This window comes from Salvelinus sp. IW2-2015, linkage group LG35 (genome assembly GCF_002910315.2).
Source record: "Salvelinus sp. IW2-2015 linkage group LG35, ASM291031v2, whole genome shotgun sequence".
Taxonomy (NCBI): domain Eukaryota; kingdom Metazoa; phylum Chordata; class Actinopteri; order Salmoniformes; family Salmonidae; genus Salvelinus; species Salvelinus sp. IW2-2015.
Window position 1 is genome coordinate 16,557,012 of NC_036874.1, and position 13,196 is coordinate 16,570,207.

Genomic DNA, 13,196 nt, shown 5'->3' on the forward strand with positions numbered 1-13,196 from the left:
ATGGAGCGGGATTAGCACCGGCTGCCTGCGACTGCCTGTTTTGGGGGCGTGAGTGAGTGGGGCATGGGCCGGCCATATTTGCCCTGACTCAGGCCGAGATTGGGTGAGAGGCCAGGGCTAGGCTACACCAACACAGGGAGGGAAACCTGTAACCTGGCAGGGCTATTCTTAGTCCCTAAATCCACACCCAAACAGGATGACTACTACTAAGAAACCCCGGGTTTGAAAACAAAACAGAAAGGCCGGCAGACAGGAAGCAAACAGCTAGCTGACTACGCCATCATGGCCAACTTACCCACGCAATGGCTGTGTCCCAAATGGCACCGCATTCCCTATATAGTGCTCCACTTTTGAACAGAGCCCTATGGCCCCTGGTCAAAAGTAGTGCATTATATAGAGCATAGGGAGCCAGTTGGGACACAGCCAATCCCTTAAATCTCTCTTAAGCAGGTGGATTCAGGATTCATCAGATAAAGAGGGCTTGTGGATGATGTTCAAATCCCTCTCCCAAGTCTATAGCGGGGGACTTTTTTGATCATCCATGCTACGTTTGGAACAGATCAGAAATCATATGCGGTAGCGGCTTCAACCGGTCTCGTCCCATTAAAGGAGGTTCCTTTTCATTCGGCCTTTAATCAATCTGTCATCTAACCTGATGGACAACATTTATCATGATCTGATAAGATAATGTTCTGGTATGGGAGAGACAGGTATAGCTTTTTTACACTAGCAAGCCGGACCGAACTTTGCTGAGCCAAGCTGTTTGAGCTGGCTGGGTATCCACCATAGTTGCTTGAACTGTGCTGAAAAGATCAAGGTGAAAAGAAAATATGTGAGCCAACACAGTACAGTTCCGGTTGGCACGATAGTGTGAAAAGGGTAGTAGTCGGCGCAGGCACGTAGTTGCCCGCCCCTAACCGCCGACCGGGCGTCCCCGACGGACTGGCATGGCCCAGATGAAAGAAAGACTGTTTAGAGTTAGAGAGAGAGCTGCAGCATCAAACAACCAACGTCTCTCCCCATCCCCCCGCTAGCCTTACTCTGCCTCCCTGCTCTACCCACCACAATATCAAATACTCCCTCTCCTGCACGTTTACCAACAGTTGCCATGGTTACCCGATGCTCGAGGTGTCACAGCGAGACAACCGAAGGGAGGCATTCACAGATCACCTGAATTCAGTCAGTCGCCGCTTTTCAGTTGGTGCTCCACAATTTGATTTGTGTGTACTCAGACTGTGCCTTTCGCCCGTGAATACAAATGATGTACGACACAATGGTGCCATTGAAAGTACGAACGCTTAAATTACACCACGTGTACCTCAATCTGAAACAATGGAATATAGTACTATAGTACCAATGTAAGGCTTAGCCACACTAGGTGCTTTGGTTTCATTTTGCCGTTCAAGTTTCAGAATAACGCCTACAGCAAAAGCAGAACAGAACAGCTATTGTCAATCAATATTTCTCAGTGTTCACTTGGCCTTCACTTGGCCTTGACGAAAAAGTCTAATACACCTACAAATTGTTTTTGGAATGAGAAATTGAATGAACAGAGTCATCTATTGAGAGTTTATCACTGAATATGAGTGTTCCAAAAAACAAAAGTGGGAAAGAAATTGACAAAAAATGTGAAATCTTTCTCTCAGCGGTAAATAATGATTACGGTATATTAACAAACACAAGAGACACGGAGAGAGAGGGAGGAAAGAGGATGAAAAGAAAGGAGAGAAGCAACAAGTTGCAGACTGCTTAGAGTAGAGAAGGCTATAAAGGGAGAGAACGGTGATAAAAGAGAGACAGATAAAAGGAGAGAGAGAGAGAGAGAGGGGAGAAGGTGGAGAGAAAGAGACAGGGTTATAGAGAGACAGAATGAGAATAAGGCCATAGAGAGAGTCTGTGTAGGTAGGAGGCGGTTGGTGGGCTCCGTCCGTTATCCCTGGTAGCTCCTAGCTCAATCTTCCCATCCATCTCCACATGGCTGGTGCTGGGCCAGAGTGGCAGCCACATCAAACACTATCCCCAGCCAGGCACATTGAACCAGGGATTAGTTTACATCTACCAGGCAGAGGAGAAGAAGTGGAGAGGAAAGAGACCGAGGGAAGGAGAAGGAGGGAGGAATATCCTCCACTTCACAGAGATAAAGTGGACCGAGTGTCTTCAGTTCAGACAATCTTTGGCACTCTCACCTGATAGATTGTACAAAGAGTCTGGCTCACTCCAGTTTAGACTACAGAGCGGAGAATAGATTTTCATGAGTCCTACTGTTTGGTAAAGGCACACATAGCTAGTTTGTAGATCCATGATGGTGAATAGGCAGGAGAGTTATAGAGAGACTGGGTCACTTTGTAGACTACTGAGGGGTATACCACAAAGCATGATCAATGAGTTAGCCAGCTAACCTAAATATTCTGAAAAAACATATATATTTTTTTGAAAGATAACCTTGAAATGGACATGGTCTAGTTGACTCAACAACCAGAAACACATATTTTAGTTTCAATGTCTTAATGATGCAGAAATTGGTAGTTATTTTGTTTTTTTAAATCAAAGTTAGCTGGCTAACTCATTTATCCTGCTTTGTAGTATACCCATGTGGACTACCTACCTGGCAATTGATTAATGGGCCCATTTTTTTCTAAAGTTATCTATCTGGATTTCGCCTATCGGATAGGATTAAATGTATAAAAATAGAATGGACTATTAATTGACTTGAATGGGGACACACCATTCTATTCATTCTATTTCTACGCATTTAATCATGTCCGATAGTTGAAATTCGGATAGATAACTTCAGGAGAAACTGTGCCCTGGCGTCTACAGTTTAGTAGGCAGACAAGGTACTAGCAAGTCTTTTGTAGCCCCAGGATGGTGAGTGTATAGCGGCTCTATACGCATAAACACAAACTGTCTGGTACATATTGACCAGCGAAGCTCTTCTTGGAAGGGGAATCCACACACTCCCCAGTGGCATCAATGTGTGTGAGATAAACCTTTAAACAGTCATCAATACGGAGTAGCAGACTTGGGATCAGATTGGCAGGTTGCGCGTCGTCTAAGTCGCTGAAACTGTAGTTTCCTCTCCGACAGACAGTTGTTTCATATGCAAAAGGTAATATGCATACTTGATTCAGCTGATGTCTACAGATGAGGAGTTCTGACGCACTGGGACACGCACAAAGGCGACCAGTACTCATTGCCTGAAAGTCACACGCTATCCTCACCCATAGCTAAAGTGTGACGTTTGGTGGCAGCGGTGGGATCCAGTGTGTTAAACAGTGAAAATGCTTACTGTGTACATAATATGATGTGCAATGTAACGTGCACTCTAAATCAATCTCTCTCTCTCTCTCGCCCCCTCTCTCTCTCTCGCCCCCTCTCTCGCTCTCTCGCACCCCCTCTCTCTCTCGCCCCCTCTCTTCTCTCTCTCTCTCTATATATATATATCTATCTATGTCTGCAGAACTCCATCCGACACAACCTGTCCCTCCACACGCGCTTCATCCGGGTGCAGAACGAAGGCACGGGTAAGTCCTCCTGGTGGATGCTCAACCCTGAGGGGGGCAAGATGGGCAAGGCCCCTCGCCGGCGAACCGTCTCCATGGACAACAGCACCAAGTACCTGAAGAGCAAGGGCCGGGTCAGCCGCAAGAGGGTGGGCAGGCCGGGGATTGGTTCTGGGGCTCAAGTGGGGCTCCAGGCTTCCCCTGAGCAGGGTAGCCCAACGGGGAAGGTTCTCCCAGGCAACATAGGGGGAGCTGGGGGTGTGGAAGGAGAGTTTGACGCCTGGACGGAGCTCCACTCCCGGGCTAGTTCGTCCACTTCGACCCTGAGCGGGCGCCTCTCGCCCATCCTGGCCGAGGGCGAGCTGGAGGAGTCAGAGGAAGGCGGGCTCTCCTGCTCGGCCTCGCCCCACCTCTACCCCTCCCCCTCCTCCAGCGCCCGCTCCCCGGCCATGGGGGCCGCGGGAGGCCACTGTCCACCCGTGGAGCAGCTGCCCCAGCTGGCTAATCTCACGGGGGCGATCTGCCTGGAGGAGAGGCTCCTGGAGGAAGGCTACCACCATCATCATCCTCACCCGGCGGCAGACCACAAACTTCCCCCGGTCTATCATTACAACCCTGGGGTTAAAGGTCAGGGGTCGTACTGCGGCGCGGTCTACAGCCAGGCTGGGATGGGCATGCTGCGCCACCACTCACCCATGCAGACCATCCAGGAGAATAAGCCTGCTAGCTTCGGTGGCACCATGCGGGCCTACTCAGGGACCAACGCCCTGCAGAGCCTGCTGACAGGAGGCCCCGGAGGGCCACAGCAGTACTGTGCCAAGGACATAATACTGGGCCAGGAGAGAGATGCCCACCCCATGATGGGGCCCTCCACGAACGGAGTGAGCTCCACCCATCACAGCCATCACTCCGGACACAACGGACATGCAGCACACAGTCACAATGGCAGCCACACAAACCACAACTCGGCTCACAGCCACAACGGCCACAACGGTCCTCAGAGTCGTAACCTCAACCCTGTGACCAACCACAACAACCACAACCACAACCACAACTCTCCTCATCTTGGCCACAACCTCAGTCAGAACCACAGCAACCACACAACACACACACCGACTCAAGCCCCAGCCCCAGCCCTGGCCCCACGCATCAGCAGTGGCCACCTCCAGCCCTACAGCCACAAAGCCCCCTATCTGTACAGCCCCCCGTCCCACGCCCACCTCCCCGCTTCCACCACGCTGCCACCCAACCCGGCCGGCATGCTGGGGATGCCCCAGGACTCCTGCCACCTGGCCACCGCCCCCCACCCCTCGCACCCCTGCCACAACACTTACCCCAGCCCCCAACACCAAGGAATGGGCAGTGGACTGTACCACCACCAACGGGGCATGGTGGGAGGCTGCACAGGAGGCAGCTACCATGGTAGCTCCTACCACCAGCCTCACCCCCACGAGAGACTACCAGCTGATCTGGACCTGGATATCTTCCACGGGAGCTTGGACTGCGACGTCGAGTCCATCCTCCTCCACGATATCATGGACTCCGGAGAGGAAATGGACTTCAACTTTGACAGCTCCCTGGCGCAGGGGTTGGGCATGGGGGTGGGCATGGGGATGGGGATGGGCATGAGTGGACTGGCAGGCCCTCAGCAAGCCCACAACAACCAGAGCTGGGTGCCCGGCTGAGACATTTCCCAGAGTGCTTCAGGGCAGGCCTCGGAAAAGACTCCACTACAGAGAGTGCTGCAGGCCAGCCCTCACTGCCCCTCAGATAGATAGGCTCCACCCCCTCCCCACTAACATGTTGGGGAGCACTGTGCTTAACTGTGTCATTCCTGGACTGAAAACAGAGGAGATGGGACAAACACTCAGTCACTCACTCCCCTATACCTTTCTATGTTGTGTTATAAAATGCCCCGGTCCTATCCCTCCCTGCCCGGACTCTCTCTGGAGATTGTAGCTGATGTCACATTGGTTTTTCTCACATCAGCTGTATACTGTGATGACAATCTCAACTGTGTTGTTGCCCAACCCTGTCCCTTTCTCATCTACTATCATGAGACCTGAACTCACCAAGCACTTTAAAACAAGTGGGTCAGACTCCACAGCTCACTCACATACAGACCTGGGTTCAAATACTATTCAAAATACTTTCCGACACTTTATCTGGGCTCGATTGAGTTTGCCTGGCGCAATGGAACCAATAGAATTGTCGCGAAAGTGCAAACCCTGCCTATCTTGCACTCCATGGCAGACTACAGCAAACGCTAAACGTATTTGAAATATCTCAAATGGTATTTGGACCCAGGTCTTGCCACGTACTGTAGCAGACAAATTCATGCAGAGTTTGGCTGTTTGCGAGGTGGGTACGGTATTTGACATATCATTTTGCTGAACAAATCAAGAAAGTGCAAGAATCCGGACCTGTAGATACATTTGTGGCATAGATTTATAATCGGGGTTGCTATGCTGCAATGTTTATAATGGGGGTTGCTATGCTGCAATGTTTACTGTCAGTGGGAAGCAGGGAAAATGTCATCAAAGATTTCTGATTGATTGGTTATTTGGCCTCTTTGTCTTTGGCTCGTATTAGGTTAAATCAAATGATACATTTTGGGACAGACCTACAATGATCTGTGCCTCCTCACTGACCTAATTGAAAACTATAATCTGGTGCTTTACCTTACTGTGCAAGTGAAAGTGTATGTTATATTAGTTGGTCGCATTATGTTCATTGTATTAATCTTTGGAATATTCAGAAGGCAAAATGGAAAATGGTGTATCACCTTGCCTCAACCAGGGTTTATTTTTTACTTTGTGGCGCCAGCTTTTCTCTTTACCTTTGCTTTCTCTGTCTCTGCCCCCCCCAGCCCCCACCACCACCAACAGAGACAAAGTGATCATCCCTCAGACCGACCCATTAAACTGTGCTTGATTGAAATTCAGCACCTTGCTTTTAATCTCCAAAGTGATGCTGCAGCCATGCATCACTATCGGGGATCTAAACGCCTCCCCTCCCATCCCTCCCTCTTTCTCTCTCTCACCCCTGCAGTTGTCGCTAACGTAAATGTGCTGTTCTGATCACCGTGATGAACACCCAGTCATCGTGGCCCGGAGGGAGACAACACCGTCCGTGTTTGTCTGTTTGCAAAGGACACCGATGGGGGGGGGGGACAAAAACAAAAACACACAAAATAAGTAAACGCAGGTTGATAGTAGGTCGACAGCAAGATAATCACATGATCATGTCCCTTTCCCCGTCCCTTCTGGGCGCGTGTGTCCTAAACGGGTAGTGTGTTTTGTGTCGTAAGTCATCAGCAATCGTTGTCATCATCTGTGTCTCGTGTTCCCTTGCACATGTTATGAGGTCGTGTTTTCGCCTGTGTTTTGGGCCTGGTGGGAGTTTGAGTTTTGACTGGTTCTCTGGTATAAGGTACTGTACATATAGGCGGAGAGGGGTAGAAAAGACTACGAAAACAATCAGCCAATCAGATTGGCATTAATCTCTGTCAGACAGGGTTGTTGTTCCTTCCTACCTTCCTTCCCCTCATCTCCACATTCAGCGTGTTTCCCTTTTTGTCGTCGTTCTCTCTTGTTGTCGTTGTAATGTTGACGTTCTGAAGGGACATACAGGGACAGGGTGGATACGGCATGGTAATGTGTGAAGGCAGATATCGGGATTGTGACCCCCGCCCCCTCCACACCCTATACTCTAGGCTACACCCGTCCCCATGAATTGGACCACGGTGTCTATTTACTGTAGCCACCACACTCTAGTTCCACACAAAGCCTCGGGACAGGAGAGAGCCATGGGTCATGTTCATTGGGGCACACGCAGCACACCGTTGCGAACTGTTTTAAAGCGTTTTGCAACGGAAACCCGAAAATGAGTGTTTCTTATTGGACAAAGTCCAGGTTGTCCGGCTCCGATTCAGTCAGTTTTTGTTTGTTTGATGCCTGAAGAACATGAAGCAGCTCTCCTGTCTCCCTCAGTAGACACGCTCTGCTGTGGACTGTACTGAGTACTTCTAACAGGAATGTCCTAAAATGTACACCGTACCGGGGATTTCCTAACATGTACACCGTACAAGGGGCATATCATTACAGCCAGAGGTCAATTATGGCACGGACTATCAGGCCCTATCCTCGAGATCAACATCCTTATTCTAGGATGTCGTCTCTTGTTCAATCTCAGTCTGTGAAGTATGTGTGGAAGGTCTTGGCCAAATGTTATAGCCTGTGCTAAAAAGGTTTAGTGACGCCCCGATATTGGGAAAATAGAGCTATATATAATATAACATTTTATTATACACATATTTATTTATGAAAGAGGTGGGTCTTTGTCACCCCCGAGTGTGGTAGTTTGTGAGCCAACTTCAATTTCCCTCCCATTTTTTTGGTCTTTGTTCCGCGTCACACTTTCTTTATAGTTGTAAGGATTTTATTTTGTACAAAAATCTATATATTGAGGATATTGTATAATAGTTTTTAAACTCAAAAAGAAATGATTAATTTTCTTGTCTTTCTTTTTTTTAAGAGAATGTATCTTATCTGGTGACTGTTAAATAAATGACATGAAAAGAAAGCATCTGTTTTCTTGCTCTTTCTACGCTTGTGTGGTTCCGCGCGAGGATTTGTCACCATTGTGTGATGACATTTCCATTGTAATCCCCTGATTCGTGAGTTGTCTTGTGCTGGTGTGTTCTTGAGTCCTTGTTCTTTCGTATACCTGTGTGAGCGACTGCGTGTGTTGTGTTGCGTATGCATTTGCTCTTTAAATTGATATTACCCAAGGATAATCTGTCCAACAAGCTTCTCTTTTTGTACATACGGCACACTCAGACTCACTTTGCTTCCAAAGTGTGTGTTTGTGAACGAGTAGGTTTTTCTTTTTTCTTTGAAAGAGTGTACGCATATGTTGATGGGTGTCCGTTTGTATGTGCGTAAGGGAAATGGTGAGTGTGTTTGTGCGTCTCTGTGTGTGTATGTGTGCCCTTGGGTGTGTATGCGTGTTCTTGTATGTTAGTGTGTCTCCTTTTGTATGTGCGAAAGCAAAAACATGTGTGTGTCTGTGTGTGAGAGAGAGATGGGGGGGGGGGGGTGAGTGTCTAATAAGGCTTGTCATCGCCACTGTAGGTTGGTCACAGCTGTCCCAGTCCCGTCGGAGGCGTTGTCACAGGAGGAGAGTGCTGCGCTGCAGCGCAATACTGCCAGGCCGCAGGGGAGTCTACACACACACACACACACACACACACACACACACACACACACACACACACACACACACACACACACACACACACACACACACATGGACACGGATACACACACGGAGGCGCATACAGACACACACAGGAGCGCACAAACACTCCTCTCACTGAAATGTTCGCTTTTAATTGACTCCACTCGGCAGAGACTCTCGGGAGGGAGGGAGAGCGAGAAAAAGAGGGAGGTGGTGGACCATACGGAGGGAAAAGCCAGAGAGGAGAGAACCAGAGAGAGAAACACCATTTAAAAAAGACCCAATTCTCAATACATAACAGTTATCGCTGTACTGAATAATTCAAACAAGCCATTATACATATACTCTACATGATGTCTGCGTAGTTCCGTTTCTCTGCATCGTACGCTAGCACGAGTGATTAAGCAGGAAAAGGGAATGGAAGAAGGCATTGCTCTACAAGTCTGGCTGTTATCCCCATCCTTCCATTCTGCCGTCCCCACCTCTAGAGAGAGAGGGAGAGAAAGAGCTACAGAGAGATGGAGAGAGACCGACCGAGAGAGAGAGAGAGAGACACCGAAAGAAAGACAGAGGAGAGAAGAAAAAGCAGACAGCTCAGTCCAGGTGCTGCGCCTCAGGGATGGACCAGTCTTCTGTTGCCTCATTATCGGAGAGAGAGAGGCTATACATTCCGGTGCCATTATTCTCACCCTCAAACAGCTCAGCGCAGGTCTGCTACACTCAGCCTGGTGATGGTTTAGCATAGAAAAAACTCACAGGGCGGAAGGCTGTCCGGGGTGGGCACTGCCAACCAAGACCTATAGGTTAATATAACACTAGACTGTAATACTGAAGACGGATCCATTTGATTCAATGCTGACCACATGCGTTTCTACTTAGAATCGAGCTTCATTTCATTCTCAATGATGATGCTAATATAACTGTCATCGGCGCACATTATGCTGCCGTTCAGATGGAATCACGGTCCTGGTCTGTCATAAATTGCCCAATCGACTTAGGTCCGTGCTGACCCGCTGTCCTTAGTCCACCCCGGTTTAAAGGGTGAATATAGATGAAAAGCAGCTATTCCCTGTAGCCCACTAATACTACTGCAGATCGCAAGTCAGACATCTAGAGGAGGTGGGGGCTGGAGGGGGGGGGGGTGCTACAGAGGTGATGACACAATTCATGTCAAATGAATACCCCTGAGCCCCCTTCTCAAATCTGTATCCCCCCTCAGTCCCCCGCCCACCGCTCTATCACACATGGCCTAATCCCACATGGGGGGGCTAAGCATTAAGCGTCGTAGCCTGATTCAGCTAGCGCAGCACTGGCGTACGGGGAACAGGGCCGACTGGCGTCTATAATTACGGGCTGATACTGAGAGAGTAATTAGCGAGTGTGGTTAATGGCGGCAGCTTTGGAACGTTAGGGTTGATCGCTAGGAGATAACGACGCTTCGACTAGCCTCCCATGGGCAAGAGCAGACACACAGGTTCTGACACACAGGTTCTGAATCAGAGATGGTTCTGGTGCTTAAATACTGGGTTATGTGGTTGCTGTAGGGGAGGATTGGATTTGGGGACTGCGGAGCTCAGAGAGGGGTCAACTGCAGGCTGTGGCGGTGGTTGGTAGTTCATGCATCATTGGTGAAAGAGAGAGAGAGAGAGAGAGACTAACAGAGAGATAATTGAATTGAATGAACTGAATTGAGAAAATGAGAGGAATAGAGAGTGTGTGTGTGCATGTGTGTGTGCGCGTGCGTGTGTGTGTGCGCGTGCGTGTGCGTGTGTGTGTGTGTGTGTGTTAGACAGAGGCTCAGAATCGAGGGCAGCCGTAGTGTAGTTAATAGGCCTGCAGAGGAGAGCCCTCTGTGTGTGTGTGTGTTGCGTTACCCAGTGTTCAGTCTACCCTGACCCTCAGTAAGCATCACCTGGAACCAATGGACCTCAGAGAGATAGACACGAAAGAGAGAGTGAGAGACAGAGTGAAAGTGAAAAAAACTGCGCCTCTCACTCCAAGTAACTGGAGCAGCACTTCAATCTGGCTGCTAACAAGCGTTCTCTCTCTCTCTTTCTCTCTCTCTCTTACTCACTCTCTCTTTCTCCTTCTCTCTCTCTCTCTCTCTCTCTCTCTCTCTCTCTCTCTCTCTCTCTCTCTCTCTCTCTCTCTCTCTAAGGCGTCTTCTCTGGGAATCTGGACGCGGCTGTGTACACAAACTCTGTGGTGATTAAGGTAGCGGGAGAGGCTGAGAAGAGAGAGATGCTGAGAGAGAGAGAGAGAGAGAAGAAAGAGAGAAGATGCTGAGAGAGAGAGAGAGAGGAGGGAAGAGAGAGAGAGAAGAGAGAGAGATGCTGAGAGAGAGAGAAAGAAAGAGAGAAAGAAGAGAGAGAATGCTGAGAGAGAGAGAGAGAGGAGAGAGAGAGAGAAGAGAGAGAGAGAGAGAGAGGAGAGAGAGAGAGAGAGAGAGATCTGAGAGAGGAGAGAAGGGAAAGAGAGAGGGAGTAAGAGGAGAGGATGCTGTGAGAGAGAGAGAGAGAGAGAGAGAGAGAAGAGAGAGAGAGAGACGAGAGAGAGAGAGAGAGAGAGAAGAGAAAGAGAAAGAGAGAGTGACTAAGAGAGAAGAGAAGAGGGAAGAACGCTGTTAGCAGCCAGATTGAAGTGCTGCTCAGTTACTTGGAGTGAGAGGCGCAGTTTTTTTCACTTTCACTCGTCTCTCACTCTCTCTTTCGTGTCTATCTCTCTGAGGTCCATTGGTACAGGTGATGCTTACTGAGGTCAGGTAGACTGAACACTGGGTAACGCAACACACACACACCAGAGGGCTCTCCTCTGCAGGCCTATTAACTACACTACGGGCTGCCCTCGATCTCTGAGCCTCTGTCTAACACACACACACACACACACGCACACGCACGCGCACACACACACGCACGCGCACACACACATGCACACACACACTCTCTACCCTCTCATTTTCCAATGCAGTTCATCAATTCAATATCTCTCTGTTAGTCCTCTCTCTCTCTCTCTCTTTCACAATGATCATAACTACCAACCACCGCCAGCCTACAGCTGGACCCTCTCTCTGAGCTCCGCAGTCCCAGCCCCAATCCAATCCTCCCCTACAGCAACCACATAACCCAGTATTTAGCACCAGAACATCTCTGATTCGAACCTGGTGTCAGAACCTGTGTGTCTGCTCTTGCCCATGGAGGCTAGTCGAAGCGTCCGTTATCTCCTAGCGATCAACCCTAACGTTCCAAAGCTGCCGCATTAACCACTCGCTAATTACTCTCTCAGTATCAGCCCGTAATTTATGACGCCAGTCGGCCTGTTCCCCGTACGCCAGTGCTGCGCTAGCTGAATCAGGCTACGACGCTTAATGCTTAGCCCCCCCATGTGGGATTAGGCCATGTGTGTATAGACGGTGGCGGGGGACTGAGGGGGATACAGATTTGAGAAGGGGGCTCAGGGGTATTCATTGACAATTAATTGTGTCATCACCTCTGTAGCACCCCCCCCCTCCAGCCCCCACCTCCTCTAGATGTCTGACTTGCGATCTGCAGTATATTGTGGCACAGGGAATAGCTGCTTTCATCTATATTCACCCTTTAACCGGGGTGACTAAGGACAGCGGGTCAGCACGGACCTAAGTCGATTGGGCAATTTATGACAGACCAGGACCGTGATTCCATCTGAACGGCAAGCATAATGTGCGCCGATGACAGTTTATATTAGCATCATATGAGAATGAAATGAACTCGATTCTAAGTAGAAACGCATGTGGTCAGCATTGAATCAAATGGATCCGTCTTCAGTATTACAGTCTAGTGTTATATTAACCTATAGGTCTGGTTGCAGTGCCCCACGGACAGCCTTCCCCTGTGAGTTTTTTCTTGCTAAACCATCACCAGGCTGCAGTGTAGCAGACCTGCGCTGAGCTGTTTGAGGTGAGAATAATGGCACCGGAATGTATAGCCTCTCTCTCTCCCGATTAATGAGGCAACAGAAGACTGGTCCATCCCTGAGGCGCAGCACCTGGACTGAGCTGTCTGCTTTTTCTTCTCTCCTCTGTCTTTCTTTCGGTGTCTCTCTCTCTCTCTCTCGGTCGTTCTCTTCCATCTCTCTGTAGCTCTTCTCTCTCCCTCTCTCTCTAGAGTGGGGACGGCAGAATGGAAGGATGGGGATAACAGCCAGACTTGTAGAGCAATGCCTTCTTCCATTCCCTTTTCCTGCTTAATCACTCGTGTAGCGTACGATGCAGAGAAACGGAACTACGCAGACAATCATGTAGAGTATATGTAATGGCTTGTTTGAATTATTCAGTAGCAGCGATAACTGTTATGTATTGAGAATTGGGTCTTTTTTAAATGTGTTTCTCTCTCTGGTTCTCTCCTCTCTGGCTTTTCCCTCCGTATGGTCCACCACCTCCCTCTTTTCTCGCTCTCCCTCCCTCCGAGAGTCTCTGCA

General features: G+C 49.2%; 1 protein-coding gene across 1 annotated transcript in view; it reads left to right on the forward strand.

Annotated features, from left to right (window-relative positions):
• LOC111958529 (forkhead box protein O6-like) overlaps positions 1-7,212 on the forward strand; it is a 60,385-nt gene extending 53,173 nt beyond the window's left edge. Inside the window, exon 2 of the mRNA XM_023979779.2 lies at positions 3,461-7,212. Within this exon, the coding sequence (XP_023835547.1) occupies positions 3,461-5,188 (1,728 nt within the window). The 3' untranslated portion in view covers positions 5,189-7,212. The remainder of the gene's footprint in view (positions 1-3,460) is intronic.
• The last annotated feature ends 5,984 nt before the right edge of the window (positions 7,213-13,196 follow it).